The sequence below is a fragment of the Camarhynchus parvulus genome, chromosome 3, assembly GCF_901933205.1.
Source record: "Camarhynchus parvulus chromosome 3, STF_HiC, whole genome shotgun sequence".
In the NCBI taxonomy this organism is placed as follows: domain Eukaryota; kingdom Metazoa; phylum Chordata; class Aves; order Passeriformes; family Thraupidae; genus Camarhynchus; species Camarhynchus parvulus.
Genome location: NC_044573.1, coordinates 86408925 through 86429881, shown reverse-complemented (window position 1 = coordinate 86429881; position 20957 = coordinate 86408925). Strand labels below are relative to the sequence as shown.

Sequence of the window (20957 nt, the reverse complement as noted above, 5' to 3'; positions counted from 1 at the left end):
AGTAATTTCTGAAATCCAAATTTCACAAATGTATGGCAGCTTTCATGTTTTTCTCGTATTGGACCGTAGAAGAAACGGTGATGCACCTCAGTACTTCAGGCATTTTAAAGCCAACACAAGTTTCCAAATACCCTGGCACACATTCCAAGGGAATTCTGAATTAAAAAAAAAACCCAAACAAAACAGACTCTATTGTTCTTTTCCATTAAAGAACCTCATGTAAACACCACATGTTTTTTTATATCCTGACCAGCTTGGCTCAGGGCTATCGAGTGACTCAGGAGCTGAACTAGCAGCTGGACAATGTCTGCTTGCTGGTCCCTTGCTCAGGGCACTGAATTACAGAGTCTCTTTACACAGAAGGTTTAACTGATGGTAATCTCCAATCAGACTGAGACAAATCAGTTTAACACTTGATCACCTGAGCATCTTCTCTACATGAAACAGCGCACCCTGCTGTCTTTAATTCAATATATACAAGAGATCTACAGCTCCAAGAATTATGTTTCTGTCATCTTTTGTAGTCCCCCTGCGATTTTTGTAAGTTAACGTGTCTCAACACCTTCAGTAAACTCTTGGGAAAAAGGACTGTATAGGTGCACACCTTATTCTTTTAGTCAAGTTACTAATACAATTAGTAAAGAACAATTTCATGGCAGTAAACTAGTTATACCAACTAATGTCATTATACGATAATTACAAGGACAATAAAACTAAATTATAAAAACATACAGCCTCTAGTAATTAGAGCCCTGGACTACTGAAAAATACTATACAGAATGAAGGAAAAGCAACTAGTCACCAATTCTTTGCTGAAGCAGGTGCTATTTTAATAGCTGCACAAGAACAAACAGTAATAGTATCTGCTCATTAACCATTTCAAAATACAAAACTAACTTGACTCTTAAATTGTTTATTGCAAGCATATTCATCACGTCTCAGTCTCCTAGATAGAAGGCTCAGTTAATTTTCTTGGTGAAATTCATAAAATCTTGGTGAGATTCATAAAATCTCAAAATAATCATTGCTTGAGACTTCTGTTGAATCAATGTCTCTATTTGTAACTAGCTATCTTTTCCTTACGCTCGGACTAATACATGGCCAAAGCAAGGAAAAACAAAAGGTCAGAAGAAGCAGCTAAGTCTTGGTATGAAAAGAGCTCTGAGTTAAAAGGCTCCTCTATTACATCCAACTTGCTTACTGGACAAGGCTGTACCTAAACTAATAATTACTATCACCATCTGACTCTTTTGGCAAAACTCTGACATTTCTCAGCAGGCAGAATCAGACCTTTACCTTTCACCCTCAACAAAAAGTGTAGGTAATTAACAGATTTTCCTGTTTACAAACTTTGCAATATCTCAGAACCTCAAGCAATATTCTAAGCAGCTGCTTTTCCTTTGAGTAAAGAGAACACAATAGACTCTTTATTAAACATTCTGTTTATGAAGTGATAAGTGAAACTGCAGTCTAGGGACGCAGACCAAAGTCTTGTAGGCAGAGCCTTATTACAGTAGCTAGAATCATCATCAGCTTTCAGATATACACATCCTTATTGAGAACTCAGGTACCTGAAAACTTCTCTACTCTTCTCAGATAATCTGTAAGTAGTGTAATAAAAAGTCATTAAGAGGTTAATTCTACCTGTCAATCTTGCCTGGCATGTAGTTTATGCATAGTAACTCATAACTAATCACCATTAACTGTATGACAATAAGAATTTCTTGGGAAAATAAGAAATTGCAAGGGATTGCATGTTCAAAATCATAATTTATTGATGTATTTTTTAATCATGTAGCTCCTTGCAAAGATACAGTTTATAAATTATAGAACAAGTATAGCTCTTTCCACAGCTTCCATATTTTAGTCCTCAAGTCCAGGTCAGTACTTTGAAACAAGACAGTCAAAGGTAAATAATGCAAAATGGCTTAAAAAAAAAACTACAGTAAAAAGCTTCAGTTCTTCCAGGATCCAAGATACACACATAATAAGCAGCATTACAATGTCTGCACTACACCCCCAAGCGATAAATGCAGGAGAAGCAGCATACAGTACCTGTACCAGACCTCAAGGAACACTTCATGATTAGCAGTACACAGCACCTGAACATCTACAGCAGCCTCAAAATTTATTTAGTAAAACAAATGCTCAAAGGGTTTACAGCATGTGTGGCAAGGTTAGGTGATGGGTTGTAGCAGGTGACAATCATGTCCAAGTGAGCCCTGCTTACCTGTGCACAAGCAGTACACACCACCATTTCACCCCTACGCTGTGACACTGCCCAAGCAGGGGCCACGTACCTGCAAACTCATCATACAGTACAAGGGAACAACTCACTGCCTGTATCCCTCTCCCCTCCACGCACATCCCATGGAGAAGGCAGGCTCCACTGAACTCCTACCAAGATCAAATTACACTGATGACCAACTGACACCACTGCATTGGTGGGAATGCACCTCTGCAGTTAAATTTTATATTTTGTGCTTGCTCACCATTGACGGTTTTTCCTTAAGGTTGATGTCAACAAAATGCCAGATCTTAAAGGCAAAGAAAATAAGTTTAATTTAAAGAAAACATTTATTTGAAGTTCTTTTAAATCACAGAGTTTAACAGATGACAACTTTTTCCCTTTTCACATTTCAAGTCTTCAGCAGATACCATACACACTGTCCCATGAACAGTGAGATTTTCCTACTGATTCCTTTTGAACGAATTGGTGTCTAGGCAGATGAAGATTCACATTTTAAGCAAACTGATTTAAAAATATTTTTTTAAAAAAACACAACAAACAAAACTTTATCAAATTCTCATCACAGATAAAAGGTGTTTAACACTCATAAGCTTCTCAAAACAAAAATCAAAACAAAATCCCAGCAATTCACAATCAAATAGAACATACTGCCTTCAAGAAATTTCCCAGAATTTTAAAATGCTCCAAATATATACACATTTATAACTTAAGTGCTTATTAGCTACAACCTTTTACTCATGCAAAAGTTGTGAGAGGAGAAGGTGTTTCTTAGAGCGGCTTTTCTGAATATGCAGTAAAACTCTTCACTCGTGCAAAGAACAAAGGGGTGTACATTTTGTCAATGTCGAAAGTAGTAACAGCTGTCTCACCAGTTGATCTGCAAAGAGCGTTGTAAAAGTTAAATGAGACACAAGTTGCTGTTTGAGTCCCTATGTTCCATAGTACAGTGTGTGCATCAAACTACAGTTGGAATAGTGTCTTTTGTAATGTCTTGTTCTGAAAGCATTTGACTTTTAGCTGAGTAACACTACACAGAATCCACTTCTACACTCATACCTAAGAAACCACTTTCTCTTTCCACTCTTATTATGAGCTCCAAGACCTGAGCAGTACAGAATGAAAAGAATGTCTGCAATATAAATTAGGTATGACAACACTAGCTTTTACAAAAGCAATTTTTCTGTTTATGGAAGTTACCTATACTCTCAACCCCCAAGTAGTTTATTTCCTGCATTTTATATTGTCACAGCTCAATAGCTAAGTTGTGTTCCTATAGAAACACTGACTATTAAGAACACTGGAAGACAAGGACTAAATCCACCCTAATTGCCAACATCAAACATCTGGAAAGCCAACTTGCCAGTAATTTCAAGTGTCAGATGCAAGAACAGTGGCCATGGCTCCTGCCTGGCAAGTGATCAGAAGGGCTGGTCACATGCCCATATTCTGCACTGCTGAATTATATAGTTAGTAACATTAGAATTCTCACATGAAAAGTACAGACATCTTTAGTCTGCACATCCACAGTGGAAAAGACATATATCTTAATGAATACATACTTTCCATACCCCCTCACTAACAGCACATTAAGTCATTCAAACCCTGATTCAGTTCTGAAATCAAACACTCTGTATAAATCCTTTAAAAAGCTAAAAAACTACAGTTACACTACTTAGGAAACTTCCTATTATCATTAAAACAGGTTACTAAAATCTTGGGATTTCTTTACATAAAAGTTCATTATGTATTTCAAATCAGGACCAGTTACTGTTTTCATTACATTTTGTTAAAGCCACCAAAGTCTCAGACTCTACATTTTCTCTACTTAATACTGGACAAATTAATGCCACCTTTAATTCTACAGTTGAATATCTTTCTTTGCTCTTGTTCTCCATTTACTCACCTGCAAGTGATGTGACAAGAATGATGTATCCACACAAGTTTGTTGAACCTCTGGCGCCCACTAGAGCACAACTGTAGTCCTACATGGAAACTGTGGTCGGTTTCTTGAGCAGGAACTCGGCGGAAATACCTGTATTTGTGGTAATCAACTGGTTTCTGTACAGAGAAATAAGAAGTTTCATGACCTACAAAGAACATATTGTGCAACTATTTATCCTAAGTAACTGTGAGACCACATTGGTAAAACTCTCATACTTAAAAACAAGTACTACTGTTCCTTCAAAATACATAAAATGTGTATGTTAATGATGGAAGAAGTTTTCACAGAAAGCAAAAGAAGCATGCAGGACACCACCCAACTGTGCATAGTCACTGTAACACTTCCTCTTCAACAGTTTTTCTTGACTAGCATTTTGGTCATCAGAAGAATTTGTAAGTAAGTGGATCAAATAATTCAGAGTTCAACTAACAAATATTGTTTATCTAGTTTTACTAAACGTTGTGGAACATAACTGCACACAGTCAAATCTGTTCTCAGAAAATGACCTGTTCGTCCTTCTTTCTCGTTAATGATGTTGACACCTATTAGCACCATAAATGGAAACTAAGGAGGAGAACAACTGTTTCAATTTGAACCAGGTATTTATCTGCCCTAATAAATTATTAAGATTTGGGGACAAATATAAGTGACATCACCATGCTTATTTATTTATATTTTATTTTTAAACCTTTTAAAAGCTAATTTAATTTTTTAATTTTTTGGTGTGAGGCAAATCTTTGGGTCCCTTAAAACACTCAGCCTGAGTAAAATCTTGTAAATCTGTTTCTCCTCTATTCTATTTTTCTACCTACCTCTTCCTTTTTCTTCATTATTACAGCAAATACTTTGGTTTGATTGTCTGTTTCCTGGGAAAGGCGATAATGGCCAAGCAAGATTGCATCTGTCCTGGAAGGTTAAAAAAGGAGGATAATGTCAAGGACATAAAAATATTCTGTGTCTCAAAAATGTGATGTTCTTATAATACAAGCATCAGCAATGAAACAAAAACTGACTACACAGCATAATGATAGAAACTATTTTTTATTTCCATTCAGTAAAGCCTAATCAATGGTATTAAATGGTGAAAACATTTTGGAAACTTGCTTCTAATTTTTCCAAACAGGACAGTAAACATAAGTTAGTTGGTTCTACCCAGCCTACTGCTAAATATTTACAGATTTCTGGTTAACAGCTCAAACCTGTTTTGAAGTTGCAAACGATTTCCTATGTTTTTATGTCCAAACATCAAAAAGTACTAACTGCAACATATCCCACTGAAATCTTCACTTTCCTTCTGTTACGGAAGTATGAGAAGGCAGGCAGTAATGAAATAGTATCTTTAAATGGATTATTCCATCTACTCGCCTTAAAAATTTCAAATCACATAATCCACAAAGGAAATCTAATTACAATACCAGGACCCTAAAATGAAAGATATCTTTGCATAAAGATCAAAATTTTTTGTAGTTCTTAGGAGAGAAATATAAACATCTATAACACAATATAAATAACATTGTTTTGCTTATAAATAACATTGATTTGCTAAGATGGGATATAGAATCTGAGACAAAAGTAAATAGAAATTGCTGGGTAAAAGCAAAATGAAAATTGCAGAGCCAAATACTTTATTTCAATAACCTTGTGTTTTTAGTCCGTAAGCGAGGAACTATAGATTGAGGATCTTCCGGAGTTGTTAGCATCATAACTTGACCATCTGGAAAGAATCTCAAATACCTGCAAAAACATAATTGTACAATGCAAACCTAGAAAATATATTCTTTTCCTGTTTTTTTTTTCTGTTTGTTTGCTTTTAAAATCACAGGATGTTACCCAGAAGGATTTAGAACTTAATTAGTAATAGCATTTGAAAACATATTTCTTCACACATAACAGAAAAAAAAAGAGATCAGAAATCAAAAGAGAGTTGTGAATATTAAAAGAGGAAGTTATAAAGAGTTATGAAGTTTTGTCACCTCTACCAAAGCAAGGTGGCTAAAACTGGCGTCTGGCAGCAAAACTGACCTCCAAGTTTCTCCATTCATATCCTCTGAGACCAATGCAACAAAATCTCAATTACGGTATCAATACAAAATTAGTACTGTCCTATGGACTTTTTCAGGTTCAGGAACCTGATGGATTTTTACAGTACTCAAGTACTGTGTTAATGTTTGAGCAATAGCCATCAGGTTCAATGGCTTCTATGAACAGTTTCCAGCCTCAGAAGAGATGGCAGAATGAAACAAATGCTGGGAGCAGCAAGATGAACAACAGCAAAAAATCAGGCTGAGGAAACAAGTGGCAAGGTATTTACAGCAAGATGAGAAAGCTCAGCCTGTTGATTTTTACAACTGATTACACATATGCTAAATGACTGCTCTTGTATAATCACATGTATTCTCTTTGCTGAATTGTGTCATGTGTTGTATCAGACATGTAAAGCAAAAGTCGTTTAGGGAAAGAAATCTGTAGGTAAGTATTAACTGTTATAAGCTTTCGCCATGTGACATGGTTTAAGTGAGCATGAAAGATGTTTCTAAACTCATTTCTAATTATCATAGAATTCTATTATTAGATTCTATTTCTAAAACCTATTCTCAAAAAATACACATTGCTTTACACACTGCAGCAGCCCCATTCAGTTTTACAGAATGATTATTGTCTGTGATAGCCAGGGGTGGATTTAAAGAACTTAAGAGAGAAACATTTCACTCACTCATTGTACTACAGCTCTACCTGTAATATTCCACTTGGTGCCATGCTCTGTAGAAACCATCAAGAGACTGCTCTCCTTGACGTATGTATTTTGTCTTGCTGACATATACACCTACAGAAAAAGAAGATATACAAACAAAAACTAAGAACGTAAAGTATTTATGATGAAAAAGCCAATAATCTAAATTTTTTGAGTATGGTTTTGTTACTTAGATACATGGAAGTTTTTATTTTCATCCCTTGCACATTTCCCTTCTATTTGCAGATACTCTACAAATTGAAATGCACAAACAAATTCAGACTAGGTCTAACAACATCACAAACATCAAACCCAACCTGTTTCTGTCACACAGTTACAACTATTTCCTAAAGTACAGCTTACCATCAAACCGAACGCGAGGCCTTTCCAAAAACATGTCCCTCCAAGATGCATATGGAACAAGTTTATTGCAGCTCCTGCCCCATATTTTCAAACAGACTTGATGCCAGATTTCAGGATCTCTAGTGAAAACAAGAAAAAAGCAAACCCCATAACTTCCCTACAAACTCTGTTTAGCTTTTATATATCAAAGTAACACTCTCTTACTTAGTTTGGATGCAACTAAAAGAAACTTTCTTGAACAAAAATAGCTCATAATTTAAAACCCTTGACTAATTTACTTCATCCTGGAGAGTTTGAAAGCTTTTTCCTCTTCCCAGTGAAACTGAGGAACAGAATGTCATTTTCGTTCAAGTACAGAACCACAACACTGCAGCAGCCTTGCACATCTCTGTGTGGCTGTATGAGCATGACAACAATGTTCTGCAAACCTTAAACACTAATTTACAAACAAAATAGAAAAAGTAATACTTTCTGCTAGATTTTTATTACAGTAAAGTAATCTATCTCACATTTAGTAGTGTACTGAGAAACTGATTAGCACTGTGAGGAGCTTAACACGAAAATGTTCATGGGAAGGAAAAGCAGGCTGTACTAGTGCAAAAAGAGAAGCCTCATTCTAGATAAATTATCTACAATACCTGGCACAAATGTAAAATCCTCGACAAACAAGAGATAATTGCTCCAATGATCTCAGATCCAAGTCACTTGAAACCACCCATCGGAAAATGTACATTAGTACTTCCATAGGCAACGCTAAAGAGAGAAAAGAAATCCTTGTTAGATGCAACCTGTAAATCAACAGATTATTCACAATTCCAGGTTTGGCTTTTGACTTTCCATTAAAAAATCCTACTTTTCACATTGTAGCCCCATGCCAAAGAACAAAAAAAAAACTAACTTAAAAGGTCACTATAGATAAGATGTGATGTCCATAAAGGATCCTTTCGATCCTTTAGCCTACTAACTTCTGAAGCTGATGTGATTTTTTAAGTTTTCTTCCTGCTATAAAAACGTCAGTAAAAAAGATACTATAACACAGGACTGGCTGGTAAGAACAATACAAATCTAGAAAGACCAACACTGCTGCTCCAAGGACACATCTCCTGAGATCATTTTAGAGTAATGTCTGCAACATTTTGTCTTTACTGGTAAAAAAAGAAAATACATTTTCCCAAGTGTACAATGCACCAGTTATTAAAATAATGTTTAAAACCCTGTTTTCTTTATGTTTTGATTTGCTTCACTTACTTTATTTTCTTCCCTTGACCAGATCAAAGGAGATCAGGCCAAGATTTCAAGGTGCAACTGATAATTTAGGACGCAGAACCAAGCTATCTGTTTTTAAGAGAGATCATAGCTCATATACACTCTCTGTAATTTAGATCTCATAAGGAAGTCTCAGGATAACTGTCCTAGAACTGAAGCACTGAAAGTCATTAACCTTCAAAAGACTTTCTAGCTTTGTTATTTAGTCTTTCTGACCCTGAAAACATACTTGTTGCAAAAATCTCATACAGAATCAGATGAAATCAAGAAATGTAAAAATGCATTATCTACAAAAAAATTGTTTCTTACTCACACTTAAAAATTGTAGTAGTAACTGTATTTGCAAACCAAACTAAAAGAACTGGAAGGAAGACTGGAATACGCTTACTTCAGCAAGTCCATTCCTAGAAGTTGCTACTTTTAAGTATGCCTCTGATCCTGAAAATTCTACTCAGAAATACTAAATGGAAAAAGCTTGTGTGATAAAGACAAGATCTTGTATGAGAATAACATTTGTTTACCGAGCTGATAATTTTTTCTCCTTCGTAGCTACAGAAGTAAATAAAGAGATAATGTATACACTTCTTAAAGGTGACTTTTGAATGAAGGAGAGAAATATTTAATGAAGCGAAACATGAATATTAATTCTGCCTCTCAACTCTGTTTACAGAGTATTTTAACTCTTACCTGAGATGTGGGTCTGGTTGACATAAACTTCAGGCTGACAAAGTTTGACTGAAGATTCCTGAAGAGTTAACTGCTGCTGGAAATCTGTCAGGAGATCTGCCATTTTGTCATCCTCTTTGCTATCCTCAACACTAGAAAAGGGGCAATGCCAACACTGTAATATTGGATAAAACATACCAACAGATGTCCTCATCTTGGCATCAATCCACTGCTATACTCTCATTCAATAGAGTTGTTTCCTGCACATTTTTAAAGCAATCACATTTCATCATTCAATAAAACAACTACTGAACTATGATTAAGGTCATTAAGACATTGCTGGAATGGCTCTGAGCGTAACAACTGGGGCTTTTACATTAAATTCCCATCCCAGTTTTTTGTTTTGTATTTCAGTTTTTTATTGAAGTTACTGAAGAATTTCTTGACCTCACAAAAAGAAAAATCTCATCTTTTACTTTGTCTAAGATAAGGCATATGCAGGAAATAAAGTGTTGTTAATGAAAGTTGTATTTTGTAATCCTTCTCATGATGTAAGATATTGGAAACAATTAAGGATTATTTTCCACGCTTGTGTTATTCACTGAAGAGTGATCCTTGGTGGGTGTATTCAACAGTAATGAAGGAAAACTACTTTTGTACCCATTCTGTAAATAGGCAGAAATAATAAATTTCAGGAGCCAGAACAAAACAGCAGAACAGAAACAACAAGCTTGCTACTCATCAGTAAATTTGAAGAATTACTAAGTGATAAAAGAACATTACCACATTAATAAAAGAAATCTAAATTTAAATTGTATATCATAATATGATCTTTTAACAGCTGCCTGCTTGCTTGCCTCAAATAACCAGAAATGACACAAAACTCCTTGAGCACATCACAAACCATGTTTTTCTCCCTGACTTGGTATATGGCTAGTTACGAAATCTTACAGTCACTTTTTAATACTGTTCAATTCTACTCTAAACAAGCTATTAGAATGAGTTGAGAATATAAGCAAGCAACTGGTAGACCTGCCAATGGGTTTTGAAGTACAATAAAGAAGACAATTATGTTTGGGCCTGTCCTAAGACTACAGGAGGAAGTTGCACTGAACATACCTTCCTTTATTTTGATGAGTATGACGGTCAGTCCCAGCACCTACAGGCCACACTGTAAACTGGTTTTTCAAATCTAATTGTGTAATTTGATTTTCTCATAAAGACTGTATGAAACACCCACAACAGTAATTCAGAAAGCACAAACTAAAATCTCTCCCAAGAAATACATCTCTGCAAATACTGCTTTTAAACAGCAGCGTAACAGTTGAGACTATGGGTTGTTTTTCCCTCACTGCCACAAAGTGCTCAGAACAGTACAGCAACACTTAAAAAACCAAATAAAAATCCATAGAATTGTAGAATCATTTAGGTTGGAAAAGACCTCTGAGATCATCAAGCCCAACCATTCACTTGGCACTAAACCATGTCCCTAACTGCCACATGTCACATCTTTTAAATACTTCCAGGCATGATGACTCAACCTCTTCTCTGGGCACCCTGCTCAAGTGCTTGACAACCCTTTCTGGGAAGACTTTTTCCCAATATTCACTCCAAAGCACACCCTGAAGCCATTTCTTCTTGTCCTGTCGCTTGTTATTTGGGAGAAGAGACCAACCCCTACGTCAATACAAATTCCTTTCAGGTGGTTGTAGACACAATAAGATCTCCCCGAGCCCCCTCCTCTCCAGGTTAAACACCCCCAGCTCCCTCAGCTGCTCCTCACAGCACTTGTGCTCCAGACCCTTCACCAGCTCCATTGCCCTTCCCTGGACTCCAGGGAAGTCTGGAGTCCACTTCCAGCCCCTCAATGTCCTTCTCACAGTGAGGGGCCCAGAACTGGACCCAGCACTGGAGGTGTGGCCTCAGCCCTGTTCCTGCTGGCCACACTATTGCTGATACAGGCCAGGATGCCACTGGCCTTCCTGGCCACACACTGGCTCATGTTCAGCCAACGTCCTATCAAGCAGGACCCCAGAGTCCTTTTCCAACAGGCAGCTTTCCAGCCACTCTGTCCCCAGACCGTAGCTCTGCATGGGGTTGTTGTGACCCAAGCACAGGATCCAGTACTTGGCCTTGCTGAAATTCACACAATTGGCCTTGGCTCATTGATCCAGAATATCCAAATCTCTCTGCAGAGCCCTCCCACCCTCCAGAAGGACTACTCCTGCCCAACTTCAGGTCAGAGAGTCTTAATGGAGTAGTGAAAATGATGCTAAAGTAAGAAAATAACCCTATAAAAACCCTATAAAATAACCCTATAAATAACCCTATAAAAACCCTATAAAAAAGGTTTTTACATGACTATAGCGCATGATCCAGTAGATTTCCTAGTGCACAAATGCACAGCAAAGACTTCATGCCAGCAACACATTCAGATATGAAACTAATGGATGGAAATAAAGCACTTAGCTCATCCTGCACTCTTTTATATTAAGTCAACAGCTGCATTGGAGCTGTACTGTCCTGGGGCAACAAGACTGAGCTAGTAATACCACAGTGATACAGTTGTGCTTTCCTTTTTCATGCTCCATGTTAAAACTCTGGATTTTTTGATGCAGCTATCGGGAGCACCAATAGCTGCTATGAGTAAGCAAGAATTTGGGGAGCTGTTCCATAAACTTGTCTATGTTAGGCTGCAGGGGCTGGAACAGAAGTTTTGGCCCTCTTAAACATGAGTCTTGGGCTCAAGTTAGGGCAGCCCTAAGTCACTGCACATCCACTGCACTGAGGTTAAGGCTATTCTGATGTGTGTAATGATGAAAGACTAGCCCACTCCGATTGCAGTCTCTGAGCTTCTAAATGCATTACTCTACTGAAAATGCTCTTGTTTGGCTGTGTTGGCACAAGAACAGATTATTCCTTTGCTTAATTAAGATGCCTATTTTATTAGTATGAAGCTTTATCTAATTCATCTTTTTGCCATCTACAACTTTGTATATCATCCTAAATCTGAAAATCAAAAATCAAAATAGTGACTGATGCTTTTTTTTATTAAGTAACACCGTAACTATTTGTAATCCTTCTCCCTGACATTTGCTAGCTCCAAACAAGTTTGTTACAGTCTTTGGAAAATACAGTCTACTCAAGTGAGAGTGGGTAAGTTTTCCAGATACTAAGAGACTTACAACTGCATATTACAGCAGAATATTGATATCCTTCAGATAAAAAAATGTCATGTTTTAGTACTCCTATGCACTTAATTAGTAAAATTTCATACTCACCACCTCTTTCCAACTCCATCACAATCTGGGGACCGTGTATAGGTGATCTTAAACTCTATATCAGGTACAAGCTGCATGGCTAGACGATAAAACTTGATGGCTGAAAATAAAGGTTTAATGCTCAAACATAGCCAATGTCCATACTAGCTTATCAAAGCAAGGACTATTTTCAGAGAGATAGTTTCACCTTAAAGCACTAAAAACGTGGAAAATGCCTTTGCCTAGGAAAGCTTGTTTAGTCTAAACTGTTAGGTTTAAATTCAATACAGAAGAGAGGAACATTAAAGACCTGTTTTCAAAACTAAAAACCTCATGTACTTTTTCAGAATAAAGAGTTAGCTCAGCTTTTACAGAATTACCTTAATTACCACAAACTTAACTATGGAGTAGAAAATTTTACACTAGAACATTACGAGCTCCTGATGTTGTTTGGTGCCTGGCACTTGCAAAGATTTCGCAGAGAAAGAGGTTCAGGAAAATCACTGTGGCAACAAACTGTTATTTAAGCTGCAGAATGTCTTCCTCCTGAGTCAGGTCTGTGAATCCTTCTTTATTTAAATTAATTTGATGTATGCACATTCAATCTATTTTAATGACAATAGTAAAATCATGTATGCATGTATATGTTTCTTTGTATTGTGACATAGTGATACCAAGATCAGAGGGCAATTCTTCTTCAGCTTGGACTCTTAAAACCAAAACTCAAATAAAACATCAGTCAGTGTGGAGCTCAGAATTTGTCTGATGAGTCTGAGAAACTCGAATCTGGGACTAGCTAATGTTCCTATTTCCTTGAGTTCATGTCAGGGCCAGTGACTGACAAATAGTATTCCCTGGCAGTTGAGGACTGGAAATACCAGAAGCTAGCTAAATAGAGATCAGTCTCAATTTTAGCATTTAATCCTGTAGACAAGGCCTCTACTGTACTTAAGCAAGAACAAGCTGCAGCACATAACTGTCTCACAAACAGCAGGTATCAGCAGATTTCAGAAGCAGGTTTCGATTCTGGTGACCTGGGGCAGGTCAGCAAGTAAAATCCTGGTCTGAAAACAGATGTCCCAACATGTGCTCAGTAATATATCTGTGTCTGGCATAGGACCGTGCCCCTAAGGTCTCATAGATCATATAGATCTAAACAAAAAACCTCATGTACTTTTTCAGAATAAAGAGTTAGATCATACAGATCTATGGGTAGAAATAGTTCAGTCTAGTTTCTCTAAGTTTCAAATCAAATTCAATTGAGAAAGATGAATTCACATTCATGCAATCCAGATGTCTGAAACACTTTTGTGAATGGAACTGTTAGATATTAGGATTTCTTTCCTGCCATGTTCAAAATACAAGGAGTGCACTGAAGCAGATGAAGCCACAGCTTTCATTTTATACTCACTATGTTTAAATAGACTGCTTTCCTCACCTTTTTTTTAATTTATTCAGAAAGAACCTTCACAATCCACTACATTATTTCCTAAATATGTACCAGGTTTTTAGTTCTGACATATTTTTTACTGTGCATTTAATCCTTTACCAAACACCCACCATATCTTAGCCTAAAGTAATCTTGCCCTGTAAAAACACGTAACAAATTAGAAACTGAGATAACTGATTTTATTAACTACAGGGGACTCATATTTCTCTCAGTTAATATGAGATATGAAACAACAACCAGAACTCCCTTGAAAATGATGGAAAAATTCCCATGGTGAAGAGAAAATTTTGTATTCAGCAGGTGGCTGAGTTCAGGAACTTCCGGAATTCTCTCAGATTTCTGTATCTTGAATTATTTTGCACCTGCACTTTAAACACAGTGGCCAAGCCCTCTGGTGGATGAGCAGGATGGCACATACATTCTGCTTTGCTTTCTTTCTCACATGAAAGAAACAGAAAATTGGTATCTCCACTACTGAACTACAGGACTTGGAAGTCAGAACAGTCTTGTTACTCTCTAGACTCTGAAAACTAAATATAAGGAAAAAAACCTTTTAATTTCCATTTTTACTAGTACTGATAGCAAGCGTGCAGGTAAGCAAGCTAAGCACCTTAAATATTTTATGACAAACCTCAAAGACTACCAGATTTGAATGTTCATTGCAGGAATTCTTGAAAAAGCTATTTAGCGTGCTGTGTTAATAAAAAAAAACACAAACAAAAACCCCCAAACCCAAAAAGCCCTCTCCAAAAAAAGAAAAAAAACCCTCCCACAACCAAACAACAATGCATTAAAGCAGTAGATTTGTTCACAGCAGAATGATGAGAACTGTGAGCACAGGAATTAGTTTATTGCCTTGATTAATTATTACGCTAATTTCAAGTTGCAGAAGTCACATAAAGAGGCATTCTAAGATACTGCTATATTGACTGAAAGTTAGAAATTCCTTCCTTAATGTCATTTTTACTTTACCTCAACCTTAGAACTGATATGACGGTTCCTCCTATGGCATGTTTGTTTGCTTATCTGAATGATGGAGCTCTCAAACCACTGTTAGCCCATAGTTTAGGTTCACTGGCACCATGAAGATTTGCCCATAATCACAGATGTTAAATTTCTCTACAATAAGGGTGTTCATTGTAGACTTTCATATTACCTTCATAAAGGGCCCCATTTTGTTCTTCTTCCACTGCCTTCAGGAAAAGTTCTTTTGCCTGCACAATAAATTACACAGAGCAGTTCTTTAACTCCTTATAAAGTGCAAAATCACTTGACTTTTAGAATTATTTTTGATCTTACCTACTGTACCTATGACAGAGATATCAAAATAAGTCCATAGATAAGACATACTCATGTGCTACAAGACATAAGATGACTGAAATTCCCAGTTGCCAAACTATCTGTATTCCTGCTGCTCACCCCTTACATACAGTCTTTCAGAAAGCAGACTGTGAAGGTGACACCAAGGCAAGCATAAAGACTAGAAAAATCACTGCAGGATTATGTAGACATTAGTATGGAGATAATGAGATAATAACCTCCATTGTTTCTCCAGATTTAATTCAGCATTAGCTTTTAAAAAAGTTATAGTGGAACAGTAATACAGACAAATAAAACCTTGATATTATGCAATTTTTCTGTACCTTTTCCTCTTTTGCTATCTCCTGTTTTCCCCTGGCATCGACAGATTTTAGTCCAGGTTCTCTTGATGACGCTCTGCACGGCAGAGGTTCCAACCCACTAGAACTCACACCTGGGGCAAGCTCAAACATCCACTGAGCTCTGAACATCTGAAGCTCTGCCTAAAAAACATGATTAATTCTACACAGTATCACATATTCAGACAGTATATCTTCTGAGGAGAAATTATAAAGCACAAACACAAAAGAATTTCAAAACTATGCTTTCCAAGTCTTAGATGGCTTCAGGGAATTTAGGCACAGAGAGTTAGCAGTTGTTTTATGGTAAATTAAAACAAAAAAGTGCACAAGTACTTGTTCAGTCTCATTCAATAACAAAAGTGCTTTTTTCTGGACTGTTCACCTCAGAAGAAAAACTGATGCTTCAAGAAATCCTTGTTAGTACTATGGTTATGACCTAAGATTACACAGAAAAGTGATCTTTCCAGACGTGATCTTGTTTGTTCTTGTTCACGTAGAATTATCATAAGCAATAAATCAATTAGCTCTTAATATTAAAATTTAGAAAATCCAGGTTTTTGTACACAAGCATTCTAAGTTATCTGACATTCAAGATGGCAATTTATATAATATACAAGTAAGACTTACTTCTTTCTCTTTTAAAAAGTATGGACTATGCTCTGTGAAATAATACAAGTTGCAATTCCTGTCATGCCTTTTTTGGGAGCATCTTTGAAATTACACCTTACAGGTCTCTTGCAATCATCACAACTTCTGGGGAGCACCTACACAGAAATCTAGTCTTGTAGGAGAACACACTTTTCTACTACACTGCTTTTATCAGCTTTCTGGTCCAGTAGAAAGTGACAAGTTAACCTGGAATTTGATCACAGAAACTGCTGTCCATGTTCTACAGCTCTTCAAAGAAATTCCAGATCTGTCACAAGCTTTCTTTTCATCTACACAGATAGCTGGAGACTGAATCTGACACTTGGAACACAATGCAAAATTTACCTCACTTTTGGAGGGGCAGGAAGATTAAGCATTTGTCAGATCAACAAATGTGTGGTAAATAAATTAAGTGATGCAGTTTAAATCAAAGCAGTACTATGTTTGTAAAAACCCACTAGCATGAGAGACATACCTGAAGATTTGCTTCACCAGATCTTTCACTATCATCAGTTCTTACCAAATCAGCGTGACAATCTTCTTCAGCTTCTGCCTAGTAAAGAGCAGTCAAATGTCATTATAGGGTCTGCATAAGTCCCTACAGCACATTCACAAGAACAACTGTCATGGACACACATTAAAAATAAAATTAAGCATACTTCCCTTTTGATGATAAAAATTAATTTTAAAACTAATGAGATCAGTTGTACTTCCATATTAATGAATTTCATATTCAATGAAGATGGGGTTTGCATTTTAATCCAACACAGATTAGTTGTGTATCACTTGAAGGCTTCCATGCTGCAATACACCAGCATACCTGACTAAATACACCGCGTCTGTGTCAAAGCACAGAGCAAAAACTTCAGTATTAAACAATCATGTCCTTTGTCCAACAAATTAAAATTTAATCACTATCTTCTCGTTGTAAAGATAAGCAGTAGTTTCGATTTGTTTAAAATTTGCAAGAGCACAAAAGTGCTTTGAATTAACAATAGATACTTTAAAAATACTTGTGAAACTAAACAAGAAATGTACTGGAAAATAAAATAAAAAGCTAGCATGAGAGCTTGACGGTTGGTTTTATTTACAGTACAGCTGCGAGACAGGTTAAACAAATAAAACCTGAAATAAGACCTTTGCCTAAATCTAACATGGCTCTACATAGGAAGTTAAGCTAGCTAGTCTAAGAGGAAAACTTAAAAATATGCAAAATAATTATTATAGTGAAATATACTGAGATTTATGGAGTCTATACTAAAACAAAGGAAAACTAATTCTGAGCATTAGTGTGAAGCCACTACAATGACAACAACAGCAAGATGCCAGTAAGGGGGAAAAAACACCTCAAAATCTCAACTAAGACAGTTGTTTAAGGTTCTTCCTGCAGCTGAAGCAAACCAGTTTTTCTACCATTCTGCACTGAAATTCACATCTATAGTTCTGCAAGTAGATTATGCAAAGTGAGATTACAAGCAGGCAAACCTAATATTAAGATTATCACAACTACTTAAAAAAGTTTTATTTCCCACTCCTTCCTATTGTACTCAGTACTCAGAGACTTGAAGTGACATTCTGTCAGTGAGATTCTACCAAGCTCTGAAAAAGAAATCTCTACTTCCTGCACAGTCAAAGTGCAGAAATCAAAGCATTCTTGTACTCAGAAAATTTATACCATTTTTAGAGCACTTGGAAGTTCTGATCAAACTACAGAATACTACCAAATGTGATGGGAAGGCAACCTTTAATCTCTCTGTCTTGGTGACAAGCACCTCCCCAGAGATAGCACATGTCTTCAGATTCCCCAACAACCATAAACATACTGGTTTGTCATCTGTAAAAGTGTTTTCACTGAGGTTTCAGATGATTTATAATTTACAATTGATAGACATGGTTGGCTGGCTGAAGATAAACTGATATTGCATCTACTTCTACATTCTCATTTTTAATTTCCGTACATTTTTAATTTCCCAGTAGAGGAAACAGGTGAGCCAGAACACTATAAAACAGTAGTGGCATTACATCTCAGCAAGGAGTAAATAACTTGGAAATTTAATGGGCTTTGATTCCAGAATTTAATTGCAGGCAGTTAATGCCCTATGAGTTGTGACAGTCCTACCACATTATTAGCATCCAGGAATATTTTGTTGGCCAAGCAGAGCCAGCCTAGGAATGAGCTAGCTCTGAAATGGGTGTCTGTAAGTGCATTATTATGGCAGTGGGCTGACAGAAATAAGGCCTAATTCTGTCTGTGCAGAGTGCAGGTCTTCTGCTTTGCAGCTGAATTATGTCCAGGCAGCTCTCCAGTCTGGGCAGATAAGCCTGGTTTTATCTGCAGAATGCAGAAATTACCAATTTCTGAACTAAATCAACAAACTATCTTCTGGTGCATAAAGCCACGCCCATTAAAACCTTTAACTCCTGAAGTCTGTAAACAAACTGATTTAAGCTTTGAAACTACTTAGAAGGTTAGGAAGCTGGATGAAGTTTACCTCATTCAAAAACTTTATATTTCACTAATCTGTTCAGCTCTTGATTTTCAACCCCTCCTCTCCATTCAGCTGCCCTACTTATTCATTTCTGAGTCACAGTCAGACACGGTAGTGGACCAACTGCATCCAAAATGTCATTGGATGCTCTTTGAAACTTAAATATGCTCTCAACTCAAAAATACTATGAAGACCTGGTCTACAGTCTAAAAGCTGTCAAAAACCATCATGAAATTAATTACAACCAAAGTGTTGTCATTACCTTCCCTATACTGTAGGCATGTGTGACCTGCAATCTCTCATATCAAAGGTCTGTCTTGTGGCAGTAGTAGCAGCCTAAACTGCCAGCCCTCTGAACTTACTGGTAAAGCAATGAATTCATTGCTACTGCATAGGAATGAGCTGGAAAACTGATGTCTATTGACAACCTTCCACTATTTATCTGACCTGCTGAAACCCTATGATTTTGCTGGGACAAGTGAGTAAACACAGGTACTGTGAAGCAAGGACCTTCACCAGCAGACAGCTCATGAGATCACACCTAAAGCACTTCACAACGTGCACAAATTGGCTCCTTGCCCCCATGCTGAGAATACTTACATTGCACTTATAGTTTCTAAAATTCACAGAACTCTGTGCTCTAACTGCTACTTAGGGGATAAATCTAGATAGTTCATCGTTGTGCTGCTGGCCTTTCTCCTGATACAAGTAAGCTCTCACATGGAACAGTGACTTCGTCCTGATTGAAAGGAAGACATCATACTGTGTAATGGCTGATTGGCTCGATTAATTTTCCATGAGGAAAGTAGTAGTCTATCAAGCCACCAAAAGGTAACACGTCAAAAGTAAACATCTGATTTAGGCAGCAACTCATAAAAAATGAAGTCAGCTGAGTAGATTCAATTCTGATTCGCTTGCAAAGCTTTAGAAACCATTTGCCAAATGCAGAACTAGTTTATTTGCACAGCTCAGTTTTGTCTTGCAATCAATAATTGCATGCTGATTTCCTCCGAGTACATTAACCACCCACTGTCTGTAACGTCGGGACCTTTAATAGTTCTGATCTCTGTTTCAGCAAAATAAAACCAAGATCAGACACAGTTGGAAGCTGAGTGTCACCAGTTGAACACGGCTGTGTTATGTGTGAACCATACAGAACTCAGGGAGGAGCAAGCATGGCAAAGCAAAACAGTGACTCCCAGCTAACATTCCTCTTGATTTTATAAAAAAATGAGAAAGCCACCCTATTTTTCTGTAAATGTGGTAGAAACAACACTGTGTTCAAAACCAAGAGTTTTTATAACCGTGGTGAGACATTTTAACAGCTCCTGTGTGACAGAAATGGTTTAACTTTGAATGATCGATTTCTCATCATGGATACTTGAATCCATATTGAGGCGCAGTCAATAAAGCAATGCCGAACCGAAGAGTATTTCTGATATGTTAAATGACAAACTCAGCTCGAGTCCCTGGCCCACAGAGTCCTTTAAATTACTGAGTGACTTTATGCCACCACATTTTTGAGGGAAGAAAGGGAAAGGAAGGGCACGCTCCCCTGTAATGACACAGGGATTTTGTTCACGCGTTCCTCCGGAGGGCTAGATCGCTCCAGAACCAAGCAGCCCCACTCATCAATACCCTCTGCGGGAGGCGGCCGGGGCAAGCCGCGGCGGGGCGGGATCATGGCACGTTTCCCACAAGCATCGCCCGGTGCCCGGGGGCGGGCAGGGCAGGGCAGCCTGCCAGCAATTCTGCCAGGGGGCCGCTCCCACGCACGCCCCCCTTCCGCCCTGCCGTCCCTGCACGGCAGCCGAGCCCCCGCCGCCCGGGCCCGCTCACCATGCTGCCGACGCGCGGGCGGCGCTGTCCCGTCCCGGGGGCTCTGCTCCCCCGCTTGATCCGTGTGTCCTCCCTGCCCGCGAGGGGCACTTAGCAGAGTTCTCGGTCGGAGAAGCGCACCACGCAGCGGGAGTCCCTGCGGGCCCTGCGGACGGCAGCCATCTTCCCGGCGAGCAGGGCCGGCGGCGGGAGCGGCGGGACACGGCCCGGGCAAACCCGCCAGGTCAGAGCGCCGCCTCCCGCGCGGGCCGCTACGACGCGCGACTGTACGGACTCCCCGTCCCAGAGCGCACCGCGGCCCCTGCCGCCTCTGCCGCCCGCGGCGGCGCCGTGCAAGGCCTGCCGGGGAGCGTAGTCCGCGGCGCACACCAGGGGAAGGGCGGCAGAGCAA

General features: G+C 38.2%; 1 protein-coding gene across 2 annotated transcripts; it reads right to left on the bottom strand.

Moving 5' to 3' along the window:
• Window positions 1-1755: 1755 nt before the first annotated feature.
• FBXO9 (F-box protein 9) lies at window positions 1756-20821 on the bottom strand. Of its 2 annotated transcripts, none has more exons than XM_030945865.1 (13): window positions 20567-20784; window positions 16714-16791; window positions 15573-15731; window positions 15086-15143; window positions 12501-12600; window positions 9241-9371; window positions 7926-8040; window positions 7288-7406; window positions 6927-7017; window positions 5832-5927; window positions 5006-5099; window positions 4155-4309; window positions 1756-3128 (listed from the first exon to the last, which is right to left on the bottom strand). In XM_030945865.1, exons 1-13 carry the CDS (start codon window positions 20567-20569, stop codon window positions 3020-3022), a joined length of 1308 nt encoding a protein of 435 aa, XP_030801725.1. In that variant the 5' UTR covers window positions 20570-20784; the 3' UTR covers window positions 1756-3019. The 2 variants fall into 2 exon arrangements, with proteins under 2 accessions (XP_030801725.1, XP_030801726.1); XM_030945866.1 differs by having other exon boundaries at window positions 2559-3128; window positions 16714-16787; window positions 20567-20821.
• Between the last annotated feature and the right edge of the window lie 136 nt (window positions 20822-20957).

Bases quoted from the DNA above. Each gene is read 5' to 3' on its own strand.
- FBXO9 (XM_030945865.1), bottom strand. The intron at 15,144-15,572 runs GTACAGAAAAAT...TTTATTGTGCAG, and splicing joins AGATAGCAAAAGAGGAAAAG to GCAAAAGAACTTTTCCTGAA. The intron at 12,601-15,085 runs GTAATATGAAAG...CTTTATTTTCAG, and splicing joins AAATGGGGCCCTTTATGAAG to CCATCAAGTTTTATCGTCTA.